Raw genomic sequence first — 22,783 nt, 5'->3', positions numbered from 1 at the left:
AGAAAGTTGTATTTCGTTGTTCTAGTCCGAATGAATATGAAGATATGGCGAGTTGAAAACGCCGATTCTTTCGCCAGAAACACGTCTGTTTCCATACCGGAAAGAAGGAATGGACTGGGAGCTACTAGAAGAACGGCGCCGTGCGTACAATCGACCGAATGATGTTATTCACACAATACCATTTGGCGATCTCTAAAAAAATCATTTAAAAACAAACTAGTTGACATGTAATGAAACTATTTACTGAAATCAAGAAGTATCTTAGTTCTAGCCGTGCATATTGGGCACCCCTGTCGAATGCACACTGGACCGTGCGTATACGCCGTCGCAAGCAAGGCAAGTAACTCAGTGAGTGAAAACATTAGCAAGAACCGCAACTTGAACACACTCGTAACACCTTAAGCTAGGTCACGGGGTTCTGCAAGTCGTGAATATTTACAAGATAAGTATTATGACAGAAACATCATAGGGGCACCACTGAATGAGCAAGTGTTCTCTGACTCTGTTCCGATTTGTGACTGTGACATGAACATGTGACCTGTTTGTTGATCTTGTGGTTACGTATTTTCAGAACAAATAACCACTACCACGCCACCATCAACCTCAGACAAATCTATCCAACACTTACTTCCATGCTTAATTTCCCGATACGTTTTGTCTTGTATGCCTTGTCAAATTATTACTAAGGGGGCAGTTAATTTAACTACCTCTTCTTGTATGATTAGGGAGAAAGCAATACATCTTAAAGAATCTAATTTCAAGAACAGGCAGCGGTTTCATACACCCTTTTGCTTTAGAAAACTCAACTTTATACAGTATTTGAAGTCTGCTACTCAATGATTCGCTAACTTCGACTGTATTTTTTATATCCGCTGAGACTCTGCGTGTAACCTGTACGTCTTTCTGTTGTAACATGTCAGAGCAATATATTACAACAGAGGTACGTAGGCGTTTGCACTAAACTCAGATAAATCAATTTACAATAAGCAGCATTGTTTTGCAATTATCAATGGACAATAGACCTTTTTCACTTAAATTTTGGCGCATGCGCTGTGAAGTTTATTGTCAGATCTACCGGAACTAGGGGGCAAAAGGAAAAATCGACAACGACGACGAGGCAAACTGTTGTGTTTGCAACTGCAAGTGCAACAGTGGAATGAAGAAAAAGAAATACGGTGGATAGAATTTGTCATTGTATGGCTTTCCGATGGGTGCAAGTGCGAAGGCGTAACAGCGAAGGACGCGATGGGTGCAAGCAATCCGACGACAGGGGTTTGTCGTGCCATTGAAAAGTCTGCTCGAGTCACTTCGTGTCTGGCAATGGCACGGCTATCAGCGATGCCAACTACGTTGACTGCGTACCCACCCTTAATCTTGGATTTCCCCCTCCCCACTCTCTACCTCTCTCTCTTTCTCTCTCGCATGATACCGTATATACATACACGGATGTTTTTCTGTGTGTGAGTTTGTGTGTACTGGCCGTATAAAATTTCATCTCACACGGCATCACTGCAGAGCGCCTAGAACTGTACCCACGGAATATGCGCGATATAAGCCTCATTGATTGATTGATTGTACGATACCGTGTGTACGTATGCGTTTGTGCGTGTATGTCCGTGTGTGTGTGTGCGGTGTGTGTGTGTGTGTGTGTGTGTGTAATGAAGAGAGAGAGAGAGAGAGAGAGAGATAGAGAGAGAGAGAGAGATAGAGAGAGAGAGAGAGAGAGAGAGAGAGAGAGAGAGAGAGAGAGAGAGAGAGAGAGAGAGAGCGGTAATTGAATTTGGCTTTTACCGAATGAAAATTATTGTCAAAAACAGTGCATTAAGAACTAAAACCAACCAACCATAAAATAAAAAGCACCCTCCATCCCTTTTAACTGTCTCTCTCTTCCGCTTTCTCGCGCTTTTTCTGTCTGTCAATCCCCCCCTCTCTCTCTCTCTCCCCCTCTAATTTCATAAAAGAATTTGGGAGAGAAGAAAAGTTTTCAATATCCTCGGTTATACCTTGTGTCAACATTTCCATTTACAAATATATGCAATAACACTGTCTTACAATTAGTCAAAAACAAAGCCCTTTTTTTTCTAAAAAGATCAAAATCCGAAAGAAACAACTGAAATTCATGCAGAGACTTTCTTCCGAAAATTACAAATCTCTGGCAAATTGAAAGGAACAACAAAATATTCCTTCAGAGAGAGCGAGAGAGAGAGAGAGAGAGAAGAGAGAGAGAGAGAGAGAGAGAGAGAGAGAGAGAGAGAGAGAGAGAGAGAGAGAGAGAGAGAGAGAGAGAGAGAACTCAGAACTCAGAATGGTTTATTATTAAGGCCACAGAGAGAGAGAGAGAGAGAGAGAGGCAGAGAGAGAGAGAGGCAGAGAGAGAGACAGAGTGAGTGAGCGAGCGAGTGAGCAAGAGTGAGAGATAGAGAGAGAGTCACACACACAGGCACACACACACACACACACTGAAACAGACAGACACACGCACACACACGCACACGCACACACATACATACACAGACATACATATACACACACACACACCACGAGTGAGAGCGAGAGACTGAAAAAATGAGAATGAGAGAGTCGTCAGTAAGTAGTGGTATTGACACGTAGCGATAATGACACGTCGCACTAAAAGATGTAGTGCTGTCGACACGTAGTGATAATGAACGAATGATAGCGACTCATCGACAAATTATTTGTAGCACTAATCAACGTAGCGATAGCGGCACGCAGCACAAATGACACGTAGGACAAATAACACTCAACACAAATGACACGTAGAGCTAGCGATACGCACCCTCGCTTATGCAGGGGAAGTTCGCCAAGTATTTCGTCCATATTACCACCAATAGCCGTTTCAAACCATACCTTCGTGCATTTCCTTGACTTTTTGTTTTGTTTTGTTGAACAAGATAATCCGTTTTCATGCAGAATTTCTCAAAGTAATCCTCTGGCAAAGTAATCTTCGAGCATCGAAAGTGAAAGAGGTATTTCAGGCCAGGCACCTATTGCCCCCTAGTTCCGGTTATCAGAGAGAGGCTGCCGTGCCCTAAAATCTGATTGGTCGAAACGCTGGGGGCAAAGGTTATACGAAAAAGGTCTATTTGTAACCGCTTTGCTGACATTTGTTTTGAAGTCCACCAGTGAACGTACATGGAAACAACAATAACATCAGCCATGTCTGTTTCATATCATCAGGCTCATACATGACAGGCTTGTTTGCTTTAACATGAAAATTACAAATATTTACGATCACCAGGGTAGATAATATGTGACAGATATATTATTGGCTTGTATGGTGTTTGTTAGTTCGCACTTTAACGGTAAAACACGTTACTCCCTCTCCCTGACCCACCCGCCTCACCCCTTAACAAGTCGCGTAAGGTGAAATTACTACATTTAGTCAAGCTGTGGAACTCACAGAATGAAACTACGCACTACATTTTTTCTCAATGACCGCAGCCCGCCGCTTGTGCATAACGGAGTGAAACTGACGAGCCTGTTCAGCGCGGTAGTGGTTTAGCTGTGCTGCATAGCACGCTTTTCTGTACCTCTCTTCGTTTTAACTTTCTGAGCGTGTTTTTAATCCAAACATATCATGTCTATATGTTTTTGGAATCAGGAACCGACAAGGGATAAGATGAAATTGTTTTTAAATCGATTTCGGAAATGTAATTTTGATCATAGTTTTTATATTTTTAATTTTCATAGCTTTTTTTTTAATCCAAATATAACATATTTATATGTTTTTGTAATTAGGAAATGATGTAGAATAAGATAAACGTAAATTTGGATCGTTGTATATAAAAAATATTACAATTTTCAGATTTTTAATGACCAAAGTCATTAATTAATTTTTAAGCCACCAAGCTGAAATGCAATACCGAAGTCCGGCCTTCGTCGAAGATTGCTTGGCCAAAATTTCAATCAATCCACTGATCGAGAAGAAAACGTCATATGAAAGGCCAGAGACTTTGACGTCCACTTGCGTCTTTCTTTCTCAAAGCACACACATAGAGAATACACAGAGTTCTATTTTTAATTCACATTGGTAATCTCATGCTGTTTGCTCTGTTCAGCGGGGTTCGGAGACGGAAACCACCTCAGAAACCCACACAAAACAAAATCAAGTCGCGGGGCATTCCCAACAGTTTTAGAAACACAACTAGGAGTATAATATTGTTTTTGTATTCAAAGTCTCAATGTATCTATTTACATCCCACACAGGACCTCAGAAAGTGTTTACGATGCGTGTTGAAGTAAGGCCGCGCTCGAAAGTATAATCCAATGATGCCGCTGCATATTTCTTCGCTTCTATTTTAATAAGTACATAAACCACAATTGTGCTCACACTGCAACATTTTGGAGAAACAGCACATCAGGAAAACATGACGTGTTTGGGAGAAAAAATGCAATTTGGTTTCGAACATTTAAACGTCACCAATGCCAAGGTCGCTCTTTTGGCAGAAATATCGAGTTTGTGTCGCAGGAAGTTTCAATTTGATTCGCCAACGTTCAAATCTGGTGAAACTTTACGGTGAACGTGGTCTAAAGTAAAAAAATAAATAAAAAATAAAATTAAAATAAGACGCTCTATAATACGCTGTGGATATTGTGCAGGAAATTAAGAAGATTATTTCTAATGTCTTTACCTGTGTACAAAAAATCAAGTTGCACACGTGTTTTCAGAGTCTGTTCAAACTACCAGTTCCACAAGTTCACCAGGTAAATACAAGTTATGTTTACCCAATGCTTACACAAACGTTGTCTGTCATTGTTTATGCTGCACAGGCTGAAATATTTGCTTCACAGATGCAACTGCCATTACATTTTGCAAATGCATTTTTTATAAAGTGGATGCTTATAACAGAACTTTTGATAACACGATTGCCCTTCTATATATAACATCAGAAGTTGTGAAAGAAAACATTGAAAGTCGACAGAGACTTTCTTCTGAGATTTGTTAAAATCTCTTAATATCCCTTCACAGACAGCCTATTGGGAGCATCAGACCCTCCTCAGGGGGGACCGAGATTTACAAAGAAAAGTCCCTTTGTGGGGGACGTATCACAATGAAATCTAGTCCTGAGGAGGACCATTGTTTTAGTACCTGGACCAGACACATGTTTCGACACTATTGTGTCTCATCATTGGTCAGGTGGTACAGATGGCGAGAGCTGTCAACCCATGGTATCCAACTAAGAAGCAAACCACTCTCTGAATGGTAGCTTCTGTTGGCATGGGAGACTACGCTCATCTGACAACCCCAGTGGGATATCTGTGAAAGGAAACACTTCCACAAGTGTGGAATTAATATTTATTAAGAGAGAATTTAGAAATGTAGACAAGTTTTAAAGGCATATGAACGCGCTCCCGTGTTTACAAAGTGTAGTTTGCCCATAATCGATGTCAAACGCACCATAAGACCATGCAATGACGATATGTCGCAATGCGCGGACCATATACATGCATTACAGCTTGTTCTAGCCTCTGAAAAAGTGAGGATGTCAACAAAGACGCGGAGTTATTTCCCTTGCGTCAACGCTACCTCTGTTGGCAAATCTATAAATAAGACGATCCAGATGAAAATGAAAATGAACATATCTCAACATTGAAGGGGTCCTAGACCACAATATTTTGCAGGGAACTTAATTTAGCATGTCTCCAGCTGTTGGTAAAGCAATTAGCGTGTATATTCATCGAGTTAATATGCCTTTAACCAAGAAATTAGGTTAAAACAAGGGAAATTTGAAACAGCCTAAAGGGAGGTAACTCTGTACCAGCCTGCAGATCCAGAAATAGATACGCGAACAAGTGAGATCTATTTTTAAAAAGGTGAAACAGGAAAAGCGGTCAACTTTTCACTACCGTTCAACACAGGACTTGGTAAAGAAGAAGTCTTTTGCAAGACTTTTCCAATTGGATCGCTTTAAAGGCGATGCAACTTTCACAGTGACCAAATCATAAAACATCAGACGTTGCGGTTAAAGAAACAATTGAAAGTCAGCAGAGACTTTCTTCTGTGATTTGTTAAAATCTCTTTGCAGAACGAAAGAGAGAGAAGCAAGTATCCCTTCACAAACAGCCTATTGGGAGCATCCGATAATATATATCAGGCATATATATATATGTGTGTGTGTGTGTGTGTATGTGTACCAGTATCAGACCGCAAAAATGTCATTCTTCCAAAGTCTGTTGCCTGTATGTCTGTCAAGCCGACGTTTGCAGCTCTGACCCATGCCAAAACGGGGCGACCTGCCTGGTCAACGCAACCACCGAGTCCTTTGAGTGCATCTGTCCGTTTGGATTTGCCGGGGACACCTGTGAAATAGGTTTGTTCATTGTCCAGTCTTTCTCGTGTTAACGATTCGGCCTACCATCTAATATCCCCGTATGTTGTGTGATTTTGGTTTGTTTGTTTGCTTAACGCCCAGCCGACCACGAAGGGCCATACATAATCAGGGCGGTGCTGCTTTGACATTTAACGTGCGCCACACACAAGACAGAAGTCGCAGCACAGGCTTCATGTCTCACCCAGTCACATTATTCTGACACCGGACCAACCAGTCCTAGCACTAACCCCATAATGCCAGACGCCAGGCGGAGCAGCCACTAGATTGCCAATTTTAAAGTCTTAGGTATGACCCGGCCGGGGTTCGAACCCACGACCTCCCGATCACGGGGCGGACGCCTTACCACTAGGCCAACCGTGCCGGTTTATGTTGTGTGATGAATTGTCACTGTTTGTTGTTAGTGTGTTTGTGTGTGTGGGTGTGTGTAGTGTGTGTGTGTGTGTGTTTGTGGGTGTGGGTGTGTGGGTGTGAATGTGTGTGTGTGTGTTAGTGTTTTTTGTTTTGTTTGTTTGCTTAACGCCCAGCCGACCACGAAGGGCCATATCAGGGCGGTGCTGCTTTGACATAAAACGTGCGCCACACACAAGACAGAAGTCGCAGCACAGGCTTCATGTCTCACCCAGTCACATTATTCTGACACCGGACTAACCAGTGTGTTAGTGTGTGTTTGTGCCAAAAGGTGCTCACAGAACAGAAGACGGCTTTTGTTTTACGATAAAAATGTTTCTAAAAACGTGTGTCTGCTGAAAATTGGTGTGTGTGTGGATGAATATGCGAAGATATAGTGGACATAATTTCGTTTGTCTGATTTGAACGGTTTTGAAGGTATCTTTGTTTAAAGTCAAAAATAACGCCAAACCGGCCATCTGAAAACGGACATCGTGATACCTCGTGTTTTGAATATGCCACAGAAAAATAACAAGAAGCACAAATGCCTTGCATTTAGTTTGATTGAATGCCTGAAACATCGCTTAAAGTGTAACTAAACAAGCAAACAGGAAAAAGATCGTTCAGCAACCTTTACACTTTGATATGAAAAAGGGCCTCAAATACTGTCGAACTGCGGAATTTTTTTTTCTCTCACTCTGACACTGTTTAACGGACATGTGAAGTGCGCGCCAGGAACGACAATCTTCTTAGTTTACCTGATTAATGCCCTTAATTTTTGGTTCTGGTACTTTCAGTTCCGGCTGTTGTCATTAATCTACCAAAATAAAAGATCAAACGGAGTTTTCGATTTGTATTTCATGGTTCAGAAAAATATTGCTTATTTTCTGAAGTCAATCGTTTTAGCGAATCTTTCTTTGATTCTTAAAAGTCATTTCAGATTTTTGAAAAATAGTTAACGGTTAGTAATTACCAATATATCGTAAACAAACATATCGATAGATTTTGGTAAGAAGACGCAGGTACGATGAATGTGGTACCAGTTTTTTTTGTGGTAAGTAAGGATGCATTTCTTTGCTGTAAGCACATTTACAATGCACATTTAATCTGTTTAGCAACATAAACGAAAGCATGGTACAGTGCCGCTTGTTTGTGGTCTATCTTTTCGCGGCAGATGCGTAACAATTAGGGTCTCAGTTGGAAAAAGCTGCTCGGAACCAGAGGAGATTTTGGCTTGGGTTCTGAGTGTGAATGATCGACGAGTGGCTTGACATTTTTAACGAATCATTACTGTAGCCTACTTGAAACCATCATCTGTTTCTGAATTTGTCATCAGTTATGATTGAGCAGTCTCATAGGACTCGTCCATAAAATGTTAAACCGAAAAAGGGCAGACGATTCTGAATCACACAGGCTGCTGTACAAAATCAGATTTAAAACGATATTTTGAACTGCGACCTGTGCGTAAATGCCCTGTGACGAAATACCTTGTCCTGGTCATGTGTATACACATCAGCTTCTATTGGGAAGATCAGTATTTTATATTAATCACAAATGCAAGATTAGAAATAGTTCTGAAGATCGCCTTTGATTTCAGTTTCAGCGGCAAACTAGCAAATCTGTCCAAACCGGCATCGTTTCATGGTTGAAACTTGAATAATCCCAAATAGATCTGAGTGGGGGTAAGTTTTATAGTATTTCAATTTTTTACGGCAGTTTTATTTAAAGATAGTGTAGTGGATGTCTCTGGTGAAGACTACAGTTATATGAATTTTGTGTTGCAATATTAAAATGATTGTTCTTTATTTACACAATTGAATAATTTGTATTTATTTGTTTGCAGATGACGGCATACTGAGTGCTCCAAGAACCGCCTGCTGGAATGTTGTGTCTTTTCCGAAGACGTCGAGGCAAGCAGAAGTCACGGTCCTGGCCACACACACACAATGACATGAACAAGAAATGATATTTTTTCATGGGCATATTCAGTATTAAAAATGTATTACGATGCAAACGCAATGATTAGAATTTAGAGAAGGTTATGGGTCACACACACACACACACACACACACACACACACACACACACACACACACACACACACACACACACACACACACACACACACACACTGGGCGGATCCGGAGGGGGGTCCCGGGGTTTCCGGACCATTAAGGAGCCGGCCTTTGTATTCTAAGTGATGATTTTGGAAAGAAGTTGGCTAATTAGTTTGCCTAGGTTGCGCCAGATCGATCAATTGTCCTTGTTTTGATTCAAATTTTTTTTCTTAATATATTTACTTTTTTGGAAGGTGTATTTGGGGATGTTTCTTGGCTCAGATTGATCCATTTTCCTTGTTTTTATCAACATTTGTCGGACCCCCCAAAGGAGGTTCAATGCTTCGCGTCTTCAACTAAACACCTCGCGTCGTCGAATTGTCCCTAAAAGAAATTTGGAAACTCCCCCTTAAAAATGATGTGATCCGCCCCTGCACACACACAAACACACACAAATAGAGAAGAAATAAATGGATACAGTTTTTGACTCACATGCGAAACAAAAGTGAGTCCATGTACTCACCCGAGTCGTCCGTCCGTCCGTCCGTCCGGACGTCCGTCCAGAAAACTTTAACGTTGGATATTTCTTGGACACTGTTCAGTCTATCAGTACCAAATTTGGCAAGATGGTGTATGATGACAAGGCCCCAAAAAACATACATAGAATTTTGACCTTGCTTCAAGGTCAAGGTCGCAGGGGCCATAAATGTTGCCTAAAACACAGCTATTTTTCACATTTTTCACATTTTCTCTGAAGTTTTTGAGATTCAATACCTCACCTATTTATGATATATAGGGCAAAGTAAGCCCCATCTTTTGATACCAGTTTGGTTTACCTTGCTTCAAGGTCAAGGTCACAGGAGCTCTTCAAAGTTGGATTGTATACATATTTTGAAGTGACCTTGACCCTGAACTATGGAAGATAACTGTTTCAAACTTAAAAATTATGTGGGGCACATGTTATGCTTTCATCATGAGACACATTTGGTCACATATGATCAAGGTCAAGGTCACCTTGACCCTTATGAAATGTGACCAAAATAAGGTAGTGAACCACTAAAAGTGACCATATCTCATGGTAGAAAGAGCCAATAAGCACCATTGTATTTCCTATGTCTTGAATTAACAGCTTTGTGTTTGCATGACCTTGGATGACCTTGACCTTGGGTCAAGGTCACATGTATTTTGGTAGGAAAAATGTGTAAAGCAGTTCTTAGTGTATGATGTCATTGCTAGGTTTAGTTATTTGACCTTGACCCTGAAGGTCAAGGTCATGTAAAGGTCAAGGTCAAGCATGTGAGTCGTATGGGCTTTGCCCTTCTTGTTGTTGTGTTTTCTCTGTTTTGCTGTCTGTGAATCCTGTCTTCTCCTGTATAACTCCTTAAATATATGTACCATACATCTGCCTTTCGACTGCGCAGCTTCTGAATGGCATTCTGCTGTGTTCCTCTTTTTGGGTGATTACTATTATGAATATAGTGACTTTATTGTGCAAGATTTATGTAATTATGACGGTCGACATTGAAAATGTTGGTCTCTGTGTTTGTGAAAGTACTATTTATTGTTCTCCCTATCTCTATTGTGGCAGACTGGGAGATAGCCCACATGATCCATGACAAATAATTTGGGAAATTGTGTTACCTTGTGTTCAGTGAATGTTAATGGTGTACATGACTATATGAAACGCAAGGATGTGTTAGCATATTTACGGAGCCAGAACTGTAATATTTACATTTTACAGGAGACCCATATAGAAACTGAGGCCGAAAACTTTCTTCGCTCAGCTTGGGGTTACAATGTATGGGTAGCAGGAAAAGAAACAAATAAGAATGGTGTGGTTATATTATTTAATGATAATTTTATGTATAAAATGCATAATGTTATCGGGGATGAAATTGGTTGTTATATCATTATGGATGTTGAGTTAAATGATATAAGAGTTACAATTGTTAACATATATGGTCCCAGCTGTGGAGATCACCCTGAATTTTTTGATGAAGTCATGGGTAAAGTCCGGACCATCGGAAATGACTTATTGATTATGGGTGGAGATTGGAATGTACTTTTGAATACAAAATGCACGCAATTATGTTAGTGGTGTTAATCGCCCCAAGTCAAGGTTGAAAATTAAGGATTTGATGTTACGACATGAACTGATTGATGTATGGCGAGAACTGAATCCTGAGAAAAGGAGATACACATGGCGCCGCTTTAATACTGTAAATCAAGGCCGTCTTGATTATTTCCTTTTGTCAGAAAATTTAATGAACAGACTTAATGGAGTGAATATAGGCTCGAGTTATCGATCAGACCATAGCCCAGTGTATATTTCACTTACATCTGAAGAGAAACCTAGAGGTAAACCCTATTGGAAATTTAACAACTCGTTGCGTGATAAGGAGTATGTAGATATCATTAAAAAAATTGATATTTGATAAAGAAACAGTATGCAAAGATTGATGATTTGGATGGTATTGAGAATATTTTGAATTGTGATTTACATTTAGAAATAAACGACCAGTTATTTTTGGACGTACTCCTTATGGAAATACGTGGCAAAACTATCTCATATGCCTCCTTTAAAAAGAAACAAGTCGCGTGAGGCGAAAATACAATATTTAGTCAAGTAGCTGTCGAACTCACAGAATGAAACTGAACGCAACGCAACGCAGCAAGACCGTATACTCGTAGCATCGTCACTCCACCGCCCGTGGCAAAGGCAGTGCCCGTGGAATTGACAAGAAGAGCGGGGTATTCGTTGCGCTGAGAAGGATAGCACGCTTTTCTGTACCTCTCTTCGTTTTAACTTTCTGAGCGTGTTTTTAATCCAAACATATCATATCTATATGTTTTTGGAATCAGGAACCGACAAGGAATAAGATGAAAGTGTTTTTAAATTGATTTCGAAAAAAAAAAATGATAATAATTTTTATATATTTAATTTTCAGAGCTTGATTTTAATCCAAATATAACATATTTATATGTTTTTGGAATCAGCAAATGATGGAAAATAAGATAAACGTAAATTTGGATCGTTTTATAAATTTTTATATTTTTTTACAATTTTCAGATTTTTAATTACCAAAGTCATTAATTAATTTTTAAGCCACCACACTGAAATGCAGTACCGAAGTCCGGGCTTCGTCGAAGATTACTTGACCAAAATTTCAACCAATTTGGTTGAAAAATGAGGGCGTGACAGTGCCGCCTCAACTTTCACGAAAAGCCGGATATGACGTTATCAAAGACATTTATCAAAAAAATGAAAAAAACGTTCGGGGATTTCATACCCAGGAACTCTCATGTCAAATTTCATAAAGATCGGTCCAGTAGTTTAGTCTGAATCGCTCTACACACACACACACACACACAGACAGACAGACAGACAGACACACGCACATACACCACGACCCTCGTTTCGATTTCCCCTCGGTGTTAAAATATTTAGTCAAAACTTGACTAAATATAAAAAGAAAGAGAAAAAGAAGAACATTTATTAAGAGAAATAAATGTTTTGGAATCCAGATTTAGGGATGAAGATTTAACCACTCTTGAGGAAAAACAAAGAGTTATTGCAATTACGGGTTCATAAATGTGAAGGAATGGCTGTGAGATCAAAGGTCAAATGGGTTAATGAAGGCGAACGTGCTAGTAAGTATTTTTGTAATTTGGAAAATCGACATTTTTGTAATAAAGCAATGAATTATGTTGAAACAGATGATGGAAGGATGTTATATAATCAGGAAGATATTATGATTGAAGTTCAACAGTTTTATGATAAATTATATGCAGAAAGGAATGTAGAGGATGTTGACCTTAGTCTTTTAAATGCCTCTAAATTATCTCCAGAGGAAAGTATGATGCTTGAGGGCATAATTACAGAACCGTCGCGATATAACCTTGAACGGTTGAAAACGACGTTAAACACCAAATGAAGAAGAGGAAGAAGAAGAAGAAGAAGAAGAAGAAGAAGAAGAAGAAGAAGAAGAAGAAGAAGAAGAAGAAGAAGAAGAAGAAGAAGAAGAAGAAGAAGAAGAAGAATTACAGAAGCTGAAGCCTTAGCAGCCCTTTGCTCAATGAAAAACGATAAAAGCCCAGGTTCAGATGGATTTACTACAGAGTTTTTTTAAAATGTTTTGGAATTATATTGGTACTTTTCTTGTCCGTTCAGTAAATTGTAGTTTTCAACAAAGAGAGATGTCAATAACCCAGAGACAAGGAATAATTACATGTATCCCCAAAGATGGTAAACCTAAACAGTATTTAAAAAACTGGCGTCCTATTACAGTATTGAACACTGTGTATAAAATTGCCTCTACCTGTATTGCAAACCGACTTAAAAAAGTGTTGCCAATGTTGATACATGAAGACCAAAAGGGATTTCTCAAAGGCAGATGTATTAGTGAAAACATACGTCAACTGTTTGATACACTCGTGTACACAGAAGAGCATAATATTCCTGGTCTCTTGTTGACGATTGATTTCCAAAAAGCTTTCGATAGTATTTCTTGGTCCTTTATTGAGAAAAGTCTTAATTTTTGACTCACATGCGAAGCAAAAGTGAGTCTATGTACTCACCCGAGTCGTCCGTCCGTCCGTCCGTCCGGACGTCCGGACGTCCGGACGTCCGTCCGGAAAACTTTAACGTTGGATATTTCTTGGACACTATTCAGTCTATCAGTACCAAATTTGGCAAGATGGTGTATGATGACAAGGCCCCAAAAAACATACATAGCATCTTGACCTTGCTTCAAGGCCAAGGTCGCAGGGGCCATAAATGTTGCCTAAAACACAGCTATTTTTCACATTTTTCCCATTTCCTCTAAAGTTTTTGAGATTCAATACCTCACCTATTTATGATATATAGGGAAAAGTAAGCCCCATCTTTTGATACCAGTTTGGTTTACCTTGCTTCAAGGTCAAGGTCACAGGAGCTCTTCAAAGTTGGATTGTATACATATTTTGAAGTGACCTTGACCCTGAACTATGGAAGATAACTGTTTCAAACTTAAAAATTATGTGGGGCACATGTTATGCTTTCATCATGAGACACATTTGGTCACATATGATCAAGGTCAAGGTCACTTTGACCCTTATGAAATGTGACCAAAATAAGGTAGTGAACCACTAAAAGTGACCATATCTCATGGTAGAAAGAGCCAATAAGCACCATTGTACTTCCTATGTCTTGAATTAACAGCTTTGTGTTGCATGACCTTGGATGACCTTGACCTTCGGTAAAGGTCACATGTATTTTGGTAGGAAAAATGTGTAAAGCAGTTCTTTGTGTATGATGTCATTGCTAGGTTTAGTTATTTGACCTTGATCCTGAAGGTCAAGGTCATGTAAAGGTCAAGGTCAAGCATGTGAGTCGTATGGGCTTTGCCCTTCTTGTTTTAACTTTGGACCGCAACTCAGACAGTGGATACAGACTTTTTATAATCATATTATCACATGTGTAACTGTAAATGGCCATTATGTGACAAACGGATTTGCACATAATGTATATTGGAGTTATGTGACGCAGGTGTACAAAGTTTCATGGGCCACGAACTTTGAGTAGACACCGCACGGTGAGATGTCGTTGACGCAATGCAGTATTGTCACGTGTGGGATGTGACCAATCAGAGAGGAGTATTGGCTGAGGTGGCGTTGTATAGACATTTCACGAGCAGAACTTTAGAGACTACCGACAGGAGAAGAAGTGTCTCCTGTTAGCAAAGTTTCTCACCGGGCGCTGGGAGGTCGGTTAGACTCGTGCCGCGGTATTGAATCGGTGGATTCAACTGCTGTGTTTACAGGTATTTATTGAATTGATATTTTGCTCGGAGATATTATTTTGCTCGGAAATATTGACTTGAGAAATGACCGGGAGAGTCATGTATGAATTGGCTGAAAAGCGTGCGCTGTTGTCAGCCATTGTTGAAAAGGGAATGTTTACATGTTTTCGGAAATGAAGTCGCTTATGAGTAAGCGGGTGTATATACTGTAACCGCATAAGTTAGTTGAGGATAGTGATAAAGAATGTCAGAAAAGTTTATTCAAGTATGGAGACTTATGGTAGTTTAAACTTGTGTATTTTAGCATCCCGGGCCGAGAGGGGTCGCGGAAGTTGGGGAACGAGACGGGAGGTTCCGCCCATTACGTCCCGAGCCGTGAGCTGTGGGAGCGCAGGAGGGAGTCAGCGTGAAGCGCTGTAGAACGGGGACCCCGTCCCATTCCACCACGCGAAGACAGTTTGCGTGGGTGGGGTGGACCAGTACGTGCCACTGAATGGTGTGAGTACGACTGGCAAGAAGTAACCAGCGAGATAGCTGTGCGGAGATACGTTCCCCAAGTAAGCAAACACGAGACGTAGAGCGTTCGTGGTTTGTTGATCTGTGTGTAACAGAAGTGAATATTGACAGAAGTATTGCTTGAGACAATGACTTCGTGTGTAGTGAGACAGACAGACTCTCACAGAACAAAGCTTGAAGTGTTCTACGTGTGTGCGCGTGAATTATAGACTGCATTAGAAAGTAACATGTTTGTATTTCTGTGCAGCGAGTTTTCTGTATGTTAACAGAAATAGCACCTACTTGTTGAGTGAGAGTGATTTGTAGGATGAATGGGAAATAATATGTTTATGTTGAATTAATTATTTCAATAGAGGTGCAGGGGCAAAGGGCTATACTGTGTTCTTGTCTTTGTGCCTGGTTGGAGTGTTGTGTGTGTGTGTGAAGAACAGTTATATAGTAAACAGAGAGTAGCACGCACGATTTCTGATAGGAGTAGATATATATACATACAGACATACACACGTAAATTCCAGCCGTAACACATTATACTGGATGGTTTGAGATACACAGAGGTGTTAGACAAGGGGATGCTCTTTCACCTTATTTGTACTTAATTTGTGCAGAAATTTTGTCTTTAATGATTAGACAAAATGATAACATTAAAGGGATTAGATTAAAATAACGAGATGTTTTACTGTCGCAGTTTGCAGATGACACCACCCTTTACTTAGATGGAAGTAAGGAGTCATTTGTAGAAGCTATACGTACGCTTAAACTGTTCGCAAATATGTCTAGTTTGAATATGAATTACGATAAAACAAATGTTATTTGGATAGGTAGTAAAAAGAATTCGCATGTTAGATTTTTACAAGCTCAACATTTTTGCTGGAACCCTGGTATTTTTAAGGTTTTGGGTATACATTTTTCGGTTGATTTACAATGTATTGTTCACATTAATTATCAGGATAAATTAAAAGATATTAAAAAGATATTATATGTATGGGGAAAGAGACATCTTACCCCACTAGGTAAAATAATAGTTATTAAAACCCTTGTATTGTCAAAGATTACACATTTGTTTATGTGTCTTCCCGATCCGGATAATAACTTATTGAAAGAATTGGATAAGTTGTCATTTGATTTTTTTATGGAGTGGTAAAAGAGCAAAAATTAAAAAGACAGTAGTGTGTAAACCCCTTAAAGAAGGGGGGTTAAATATGGTGAATATTTATGTATTTTTGTCAACATTGAAGATTGATTGGATGCGAAAAGTTGTTTGTGGTGATTCATGCTTGAAGAGATTTGTTATGGATATGTATCCAGAACTAAATATTGTGAATCTGGTTGGTAGCAATTATATAAAAGTGTTGAAAAATACGGTGAAAAACAAGTTTTGGCAAGATGTGTTAAAGCATTATGAAAAGTTATATGCAAAATGTTTACCTGTTAATATTGCTGAATTTTTGTACGAATGTCTTTTTTATAATGATCGATAGCATAGTGAGAGGTAAAAGAAGCATTTATTATAAGAGTTGGCATGAAGAAGGAATTGTATATGTGAAACATTTAGTAAATTTGGTGGGTAAATATTTGAATTATCAAGAGTTTTCTGAATTATTTCCTAATGTTAAAAGTGATATTTTGTTGTATTGTGGAATTGTATCCGCTGTGAAAAGCTATCAGAAGAAATTGAATTTTAAGACATTGAATTGTCAGCATGAATCAGTGGATAGTAGAGTGTGGTCAGTGATAAAAAAAAGGAAACCATGTTGTGAAGAAGGTGTTTGTGCAGTCTAACGTTATTCCATCCGCGGTTTCAAAATGGAATAGCACCAGTGAAAGTAATATGAATTGGAAATTAATTTTTTTGAAACCCTTTCAAAGAACTGTTGATGTAAGTTTAAGGTGGTTTCAGCTGCGACTCTTACACCGGATTCTACCTTGTAATAAATATTTATATTTGTGTAAAATTAAAAATTCACCGCTTTGCACATTTTGCGGGTATTATGAAGAGACAATTTTTCACTTATTTTGGGAATGTATGATTGTTAAAACCTTCCATATCAAATTGAATAATGTATTGCACAAAGAATGTTTACATTGTGAACATTTGACTTTTTCAAAAGGATTGATAATATTTGGAAATGATGATAATGTGAACACTGATAATGTTTTATATTTGATTATTCTTTTAGGAAAATATTATATTAATAAATGTAAACTTCAGGGCTCAGTTCCGCTTTTGAAGGTTTTTTTGAAAATACTAAAACAAAGATATTACATTGAAAAGAAATTGAATCTTATCAGGAATAGAAATGTTAAATTTTTGTCAGAGTGGTTACCCTATGCGAATATATGTTAGGTTATTGACCAAGGCGAAGTGTCCATTTCAGCTTAACTTTTTCCACAGTTTAAAATTGTAGGTTTTTATAAGATTTTAGGCAAGAGTGTGTGTGTATGTCTTATGTCTGTCTGCTTCACTTATCCTCTTACCTGTCTGTCACCCTGTCCGATCTTATGGGTGTAGGGGTGTCTTGTATTTTAGTGACTTTTGACTATTGTAGGGTGGAAGTTCAAAAAGATTATATTATTTGTATTATTACTTAAGAGTATACATTATAAATGATACCACCACCATCATTACCCCCCTCTCGCCCTCTCTCTCTCTCTCTCTGTCTGTCTCTGTCTCTGTCTCTCTCCCTCCCTCTCTCTCTCTCTCTCTTTCTTTTTATCAGTATTGTAATCTGCATGTTATGTTATGCTCCGGCCTTACTTGTAGGCGAACGGTATGTTATATGTCCGTCTGTAGGTTATGTCCTAATGTTTTATATATATGTCTTGTATACTTGCCATTTACATATTTATTATACATGTTGAAGGATGAATGATGATATATTGTAGGCGGATTCATGTTATAGATTAAAAGCCCCACAATGATGTGCTTGGAAAAAAAAAAGGAAAGAGATCGTCGTCAGATCGGTCTTCATCGTGGATTGACGCCCTCCCAAAGTCTAATTGAAGCCCTCCGTCGCTTCGCTCCGTCAGGCTTCAATTACCTTTTGTCGGGCGTCAATACCCGATGAAGACCTCGAAGTTTCAAATGGAAGCATGTTAATGTGTAATTGTGTTTTCAGCGTAGCAATGGGGTCCGGTATTTAGACGAGACAAGTATAATGCCGACGAGTCGAAAACGAGTCGCATTATACTTGTTCGAGTCTAAATATCGGACCCTATTGCTACGCTGAAAATACAATAGGGATTATATAGCTGTTCTGACCTTGATTTGTTGTTCCAAACTTACAAATAGACAGTTTTTGCGTCGATGCGTTGATCTCAGGGGCCAGTTTCATAAGATAGCAGTGAACCGACTGACAGTCGATCGACTGCCCAGTCGATCGACTGTGGTGAATCGCCGGGTCACCGAAAAGAGCGTTTCATGAGCGAATCACCGTCACCCGCGGACAACCGCAGTCGACCGACTGTACAGTAATCCGAATGGCCAAGTCGAGGGCTAAATTTAGCAACATTACCACTTCCGTTTGCTCATTCGCAGGTGGAAATGGCCGATTTCGAAGAAAAAACTAGTCTCGGCCCGCTCAAAATAACAATGACCGAGACTTTCAGTAATTCCTTCGCGTGACGTCGAACCCTCTTACGCCATAATGTGACGTCTTCAAGACATAACCCTGACTTGTCTCCTGGATTACTGCGTCATGATAGATACATTTCGAAGAACAATCACAAGGTTTGGCTCACAATCCAAAAAAGTGTGTGCATTGTGCCATTGACTGTGCGGATAATTACATTTATTTTCGGTTTACCGCAGTAAGCCGAACTCAGTGTTAGGGGGAGAGCTTCACCGTGTTTGGCCGACTTCCGGTGAGACGACCCGCAGTCGGCCGACTGAAAGTTTGTTCGTGAAACCCGATAACGTCGGATTACTGTGGTTCTCTCGGACAACTGCAGTTGGTCGACTGTGTTTCTGGCTTATGAAACTGGCCCCTGGTCACCAGCACGGTTGGCATAGTGGTAAGGCGTCCGCCCCGTGATCGGGAGGTCGTGGGTTCGAACTCCGGCCGGGTCATACCTAAGACTTTAATATTGGCAATCTAGTGGCTGCTCCGCCTGGCGTCTGGCATTATGGGGTTAGTTCTTTCTTTCTTTATTTGGTGTTTAACGTCGTTTTCAACCACGAAGGTTATATCGCGACGAATGGGGTTAGTGCCAGGACTGGTTGGTCCGGTGTCAGAATAATGTGACTGGGTGAGACGGCCCAGCCCCGGTGAGACATGAAGCTTGTGCTGCGACTTCTGTCTTGTGTGTGGCGCACGTTATATGTCAAAGCAGCACCGTCCTGATATGGCCCTTCGTGGTCGGCTGGGCGTTAAGCAAACAAACAAAGTTGATCTCAGGTTTTAATAGCAAACACCGTTTCTTATGCGCATTAGTTTTGCGCATACGCCACACTGACTTTGGAAAAAACCTCGATTTGACAACACAGCTGTTAAGCAGTTTTTTATTAGTTCATTCGTATGCGTCTGTCTGTCTGTCTGTCTGTCTGTCTGTCTGTGTGTATGTGTGTGTGTGTGTGTGTGTGTATGTGTGTGTGTATGTGTGTGTGTATGTGTGTGTGTGTATGTGTGTGTGTGTGTGTGCGTGTGTGTAGTTGAGAGAGAGAGAGATAGATAGATAGATAGATAGATAGATAGATAGATAAATAGATAGATAGATAGGCGATTTGTCCTTGATATATTCCCGTTTGCAAAAGATGGGGCGGAACTGTCACTGACAATGTTTTTCATCTGTTTAATTGACATTTTTGTCACATAATATGTGACTATGTCCGGACTATGGGAGTGCATTTCTGCTTAGTAAATACACATTTCAATACAATTGGATTTACATCTAGAGATGAACATTCGATTTTAATGACACCTTTGTGTTAATGCTGGTTTGATGACCTGTTGCAGCACCCACAACCCCCGGAGACACGAAATCCCGTTTATCGAGCACTCTGGTCATCGGTCTGGGTGTGGCAGGGTGTGTGTGTGTCGTCATGGCAGCAGTTGGGTTTTACTGCTTCAGGAAACGTAGGCCAGGAGGTCAAAACGACGCCCCTCCAGCCAATGCCCCTCAAGACAACGCTCCAGACAACGCACCTCCAAACAACGCCGCTCCAGACAACGGCCCTCAGGGTGCTGATACCGCTGGGGCATCCACAGGCCAGACTGTCCCCACCACTCCTGGCGCTGAGCTCGACGAGTCCAGTGTCGCTGGTTCAGAGGCCAGTGAAGCTAGTGAAGCCACATCCCAGGACACTGCATCACAAGTATCTAATGTTTGAATAAGAGCCTGATTAATATCCATTTTCATTTTCCATCAGTTAACCATTGCTTATGAAAACATACAGCACACACACACCCAAACAAATAATAAAACCAAAAACCTTTTCGCTGTTGGGGCAGTTATAAGCATTTATTTGGTTCATTATATCCCGCAGTGGACACACTCAATCCATTATAACTTAAGCGTCAACAATTGCAGATTCTGTCTGTACAAATTTGATTCAACCCCTGAAAACGCTACACACAAGAACCATTGACATGTATACAGCTTCTTCTGGCTGAGCCAAATTATGCAGCTGATGTGATACCAAGTTGGACTGTTTTATAATGTTTTAGATAGACTGGAGGTTGATAGTATTTGACTCAATATGCATCACCCTAGGACGTCCTATATATTATTACTAGTATTGTTTATTTTTACATTAACAGATATGTAACTACGATTTGATATTTTAGGGAAAGTTTGAAAAATGATTATATTTATTTTGTGAATTATTGTATTTTATTTACCAAAATGACCATTGGAACATTTAAATATGGAAAAAAGTTAGATTTGGGTGTATTATTGGAAACTGAGCTGAACATTAGGAATAGATTTATGTTATGATTATTTTTATTTATTTATTTATTTAAACATATTAGTTTACTGATAAAGTTTGTTGATTTGAAAATGTACACATTTGACTGAGAAAAGAAAAAAACTATGAAGAAGGTTTGCTCCAAGTTACACAACAAAAAAAACAACAAAAAAAGGCAAAAAATAATTGTAGTAGCAAACCTGCATGCAACTGAGGTTTAAAAAAAAAAAAAAAAAAAAAAAAAAAACAACCTACGATTTGATATATGACTAAGTGCCAAAAGGTGCGCACGAAAAGCGGACAAAGGGGCTAAAAAATAAAAGTTGACAAACACGACTGATATTGTGATTTTTGTTAAGACAACAGATGCTGGAACCCAATTACGAAAAGAAAAGATAAATTTACCCAAATGATTTTACAAATAACGATAATTTTGTTCGTTATATCATTCAAAACGGCACTGAGTCATAGCATTAAGGTTATCTCGCACGTTTTTAAAGCTAGGGCTTTGAAACTTGGCACACAACCAAAGTATAATGACCTCCAGGTATGGTGCACATCACATTAAACAACATTGAATTTCAAGGTCACAGCGAGGTTAAATTTCCTTTGCAAACTGGAAAATTGTCGTTGTCACGTCTTACATGTTTTAATACTAGATCAGTTAGACTTTACATACTTCACATACTTTCAGCATTTTTATAAAACCTCATTAAAAGTGACCTGCTTGTTAATCTTTGTCAAAGTTCAAGGTCACAGCGGGGTCACATCTGGTCCAAATGTGGAATATTTTCAATTTATTCAGCGCGTTTATAGCACGAGCTTTGAAAATACACACAGTTCTAGTGTATAATGTTCACACACGATTAAAGTCTGGTTGAAAAAGTCAAGGTCACAGCAGGGTCGCGTTGAGGTCAAACATATACATTTTTCAATGAGGTTTTCTCATATGTTTTTGAAGCTAGGGCCTTGAAACTTGGCACACTACGCAAGTTAAATTAAACCTCATCAAATTCCAAGGTCACAGTAAGGTTAAAGATCCTTTAAGGATATTTTCTAAAAAAGGTGACCGCCTGGTTAATGTTTGTCAAATTTCAAGGTCACAGCAGTGCCATCTGGCTTAAACTTTGAAAAATTGTCAATTTCTTCAACTAGTTTTATAGTGTTTGAAGTCATTCACACATGATGAAAGTCTGGTTGATAAAATCAAACGTCAAGGTCGCAGCGGGGTCGCATTGAAGTCAGACACATACAATTGTCATTTTCACGAACGCCTTTTAAGCAACACCTTTGAAACTTCACACATTCCAAAGTTTTGATGTTGTTTGGTTATAATCAAAGTGTGGTCAATTTCCATGATTGAGAGCATTCAGAGGGGTCAAGTTGAGGTCACACAAAAGAGATTAAATTGTCGACACAACAGGTGAGACTGGCTACCACTGTTTATTTTAATACACTTTTATGCAAATTTTAAATTGTGTTCAACCATATACACCAAACTCACCCAAACTCCTGAAACATCCAAGAAAAGGAAAAATGTGTCCAAGCAAGGAAAAACGCCATTTCTTCAAAGGCTGGAATAACTACAGAGGCAGCCGCGTCATTACACACAATGCAATTACGTCATACATCATACATTTCTATGAGTCATGTTGAATGGAATGGTGGCATGTGCCTCTATTCTAGCTAACAACAAAGCTGAAAAAATGAATATTATCTGTTTGTTTTGTTTGTTTTACCCGTACGAGACCTTTCTGTGACCTTGACATGTGACAAGGATCTACC

General features: G+C 39.5%; 2 protein-coding genes and 1 long non-coding RNA gene across 3 annotated transcripts in view; 2 read left to right on the top strand and 1 right to left on the bottom strand.

The window, feature by feature from the left end:
- The window catches only part of LOC138974027 (delta-like protein 4), a 41,896-nt gene extending 20,984 nt beyond the window's left edge, over nt 1-20,912 (top strand). The window contains exons 3-4 of the mRNA XM_070346729.1: nt 6,216-6,332; nt 20,046-20,912. Coding sequence (XP_070202830.1) covers nt 6,216-6,332; nt 20,046-20,419 — 491 coding nt within the window. The 3' untranslated portion in view covers nt 20,420-20,912. The remainder of the gene's footprint in view (nt 1-6,215; nt 6,333-20,045) is intronic.
- LOC138972869 (uncharacterized) overlaps nt 1-22,783 on the bottom strand; it is a 301,337-nt gene that overhangs the window by 174,828 nt on the left and 103,726 nt on the right. The gene's annotated exons all lie outside the window — the stretch shown is intronic.
- Nucleotides 14,289-15,618, top strand: LOC138972189 (uncharacterized). The gene is made up of 2 exons (XR_011457482.1): nt 14,289-14,598; nt 14,882-15,618. It is a non-coding gene; the product is annotated as an uncharacterized lncRNA (long non-coding RNA).

The sequence above is a fragment of the Littorina saxatilis genome, linkage group LG8, assembly GCF_037325665.1.
Source record: "Littorina saxatilis isolate snail1 linkage group LG8, US_GU_Lsax_2.0, whole genome shotgun sequence".
Taxonomy (NCBI): Eukaryota; Metazoa; Mollusca; class Gastropoda; order Littorinimorpha; family Littorinidae; genus Littorina; species Littorina saxatilis.
This window is presented reverse-complemented; position numbering and strand designations above follow the sequence as displayed.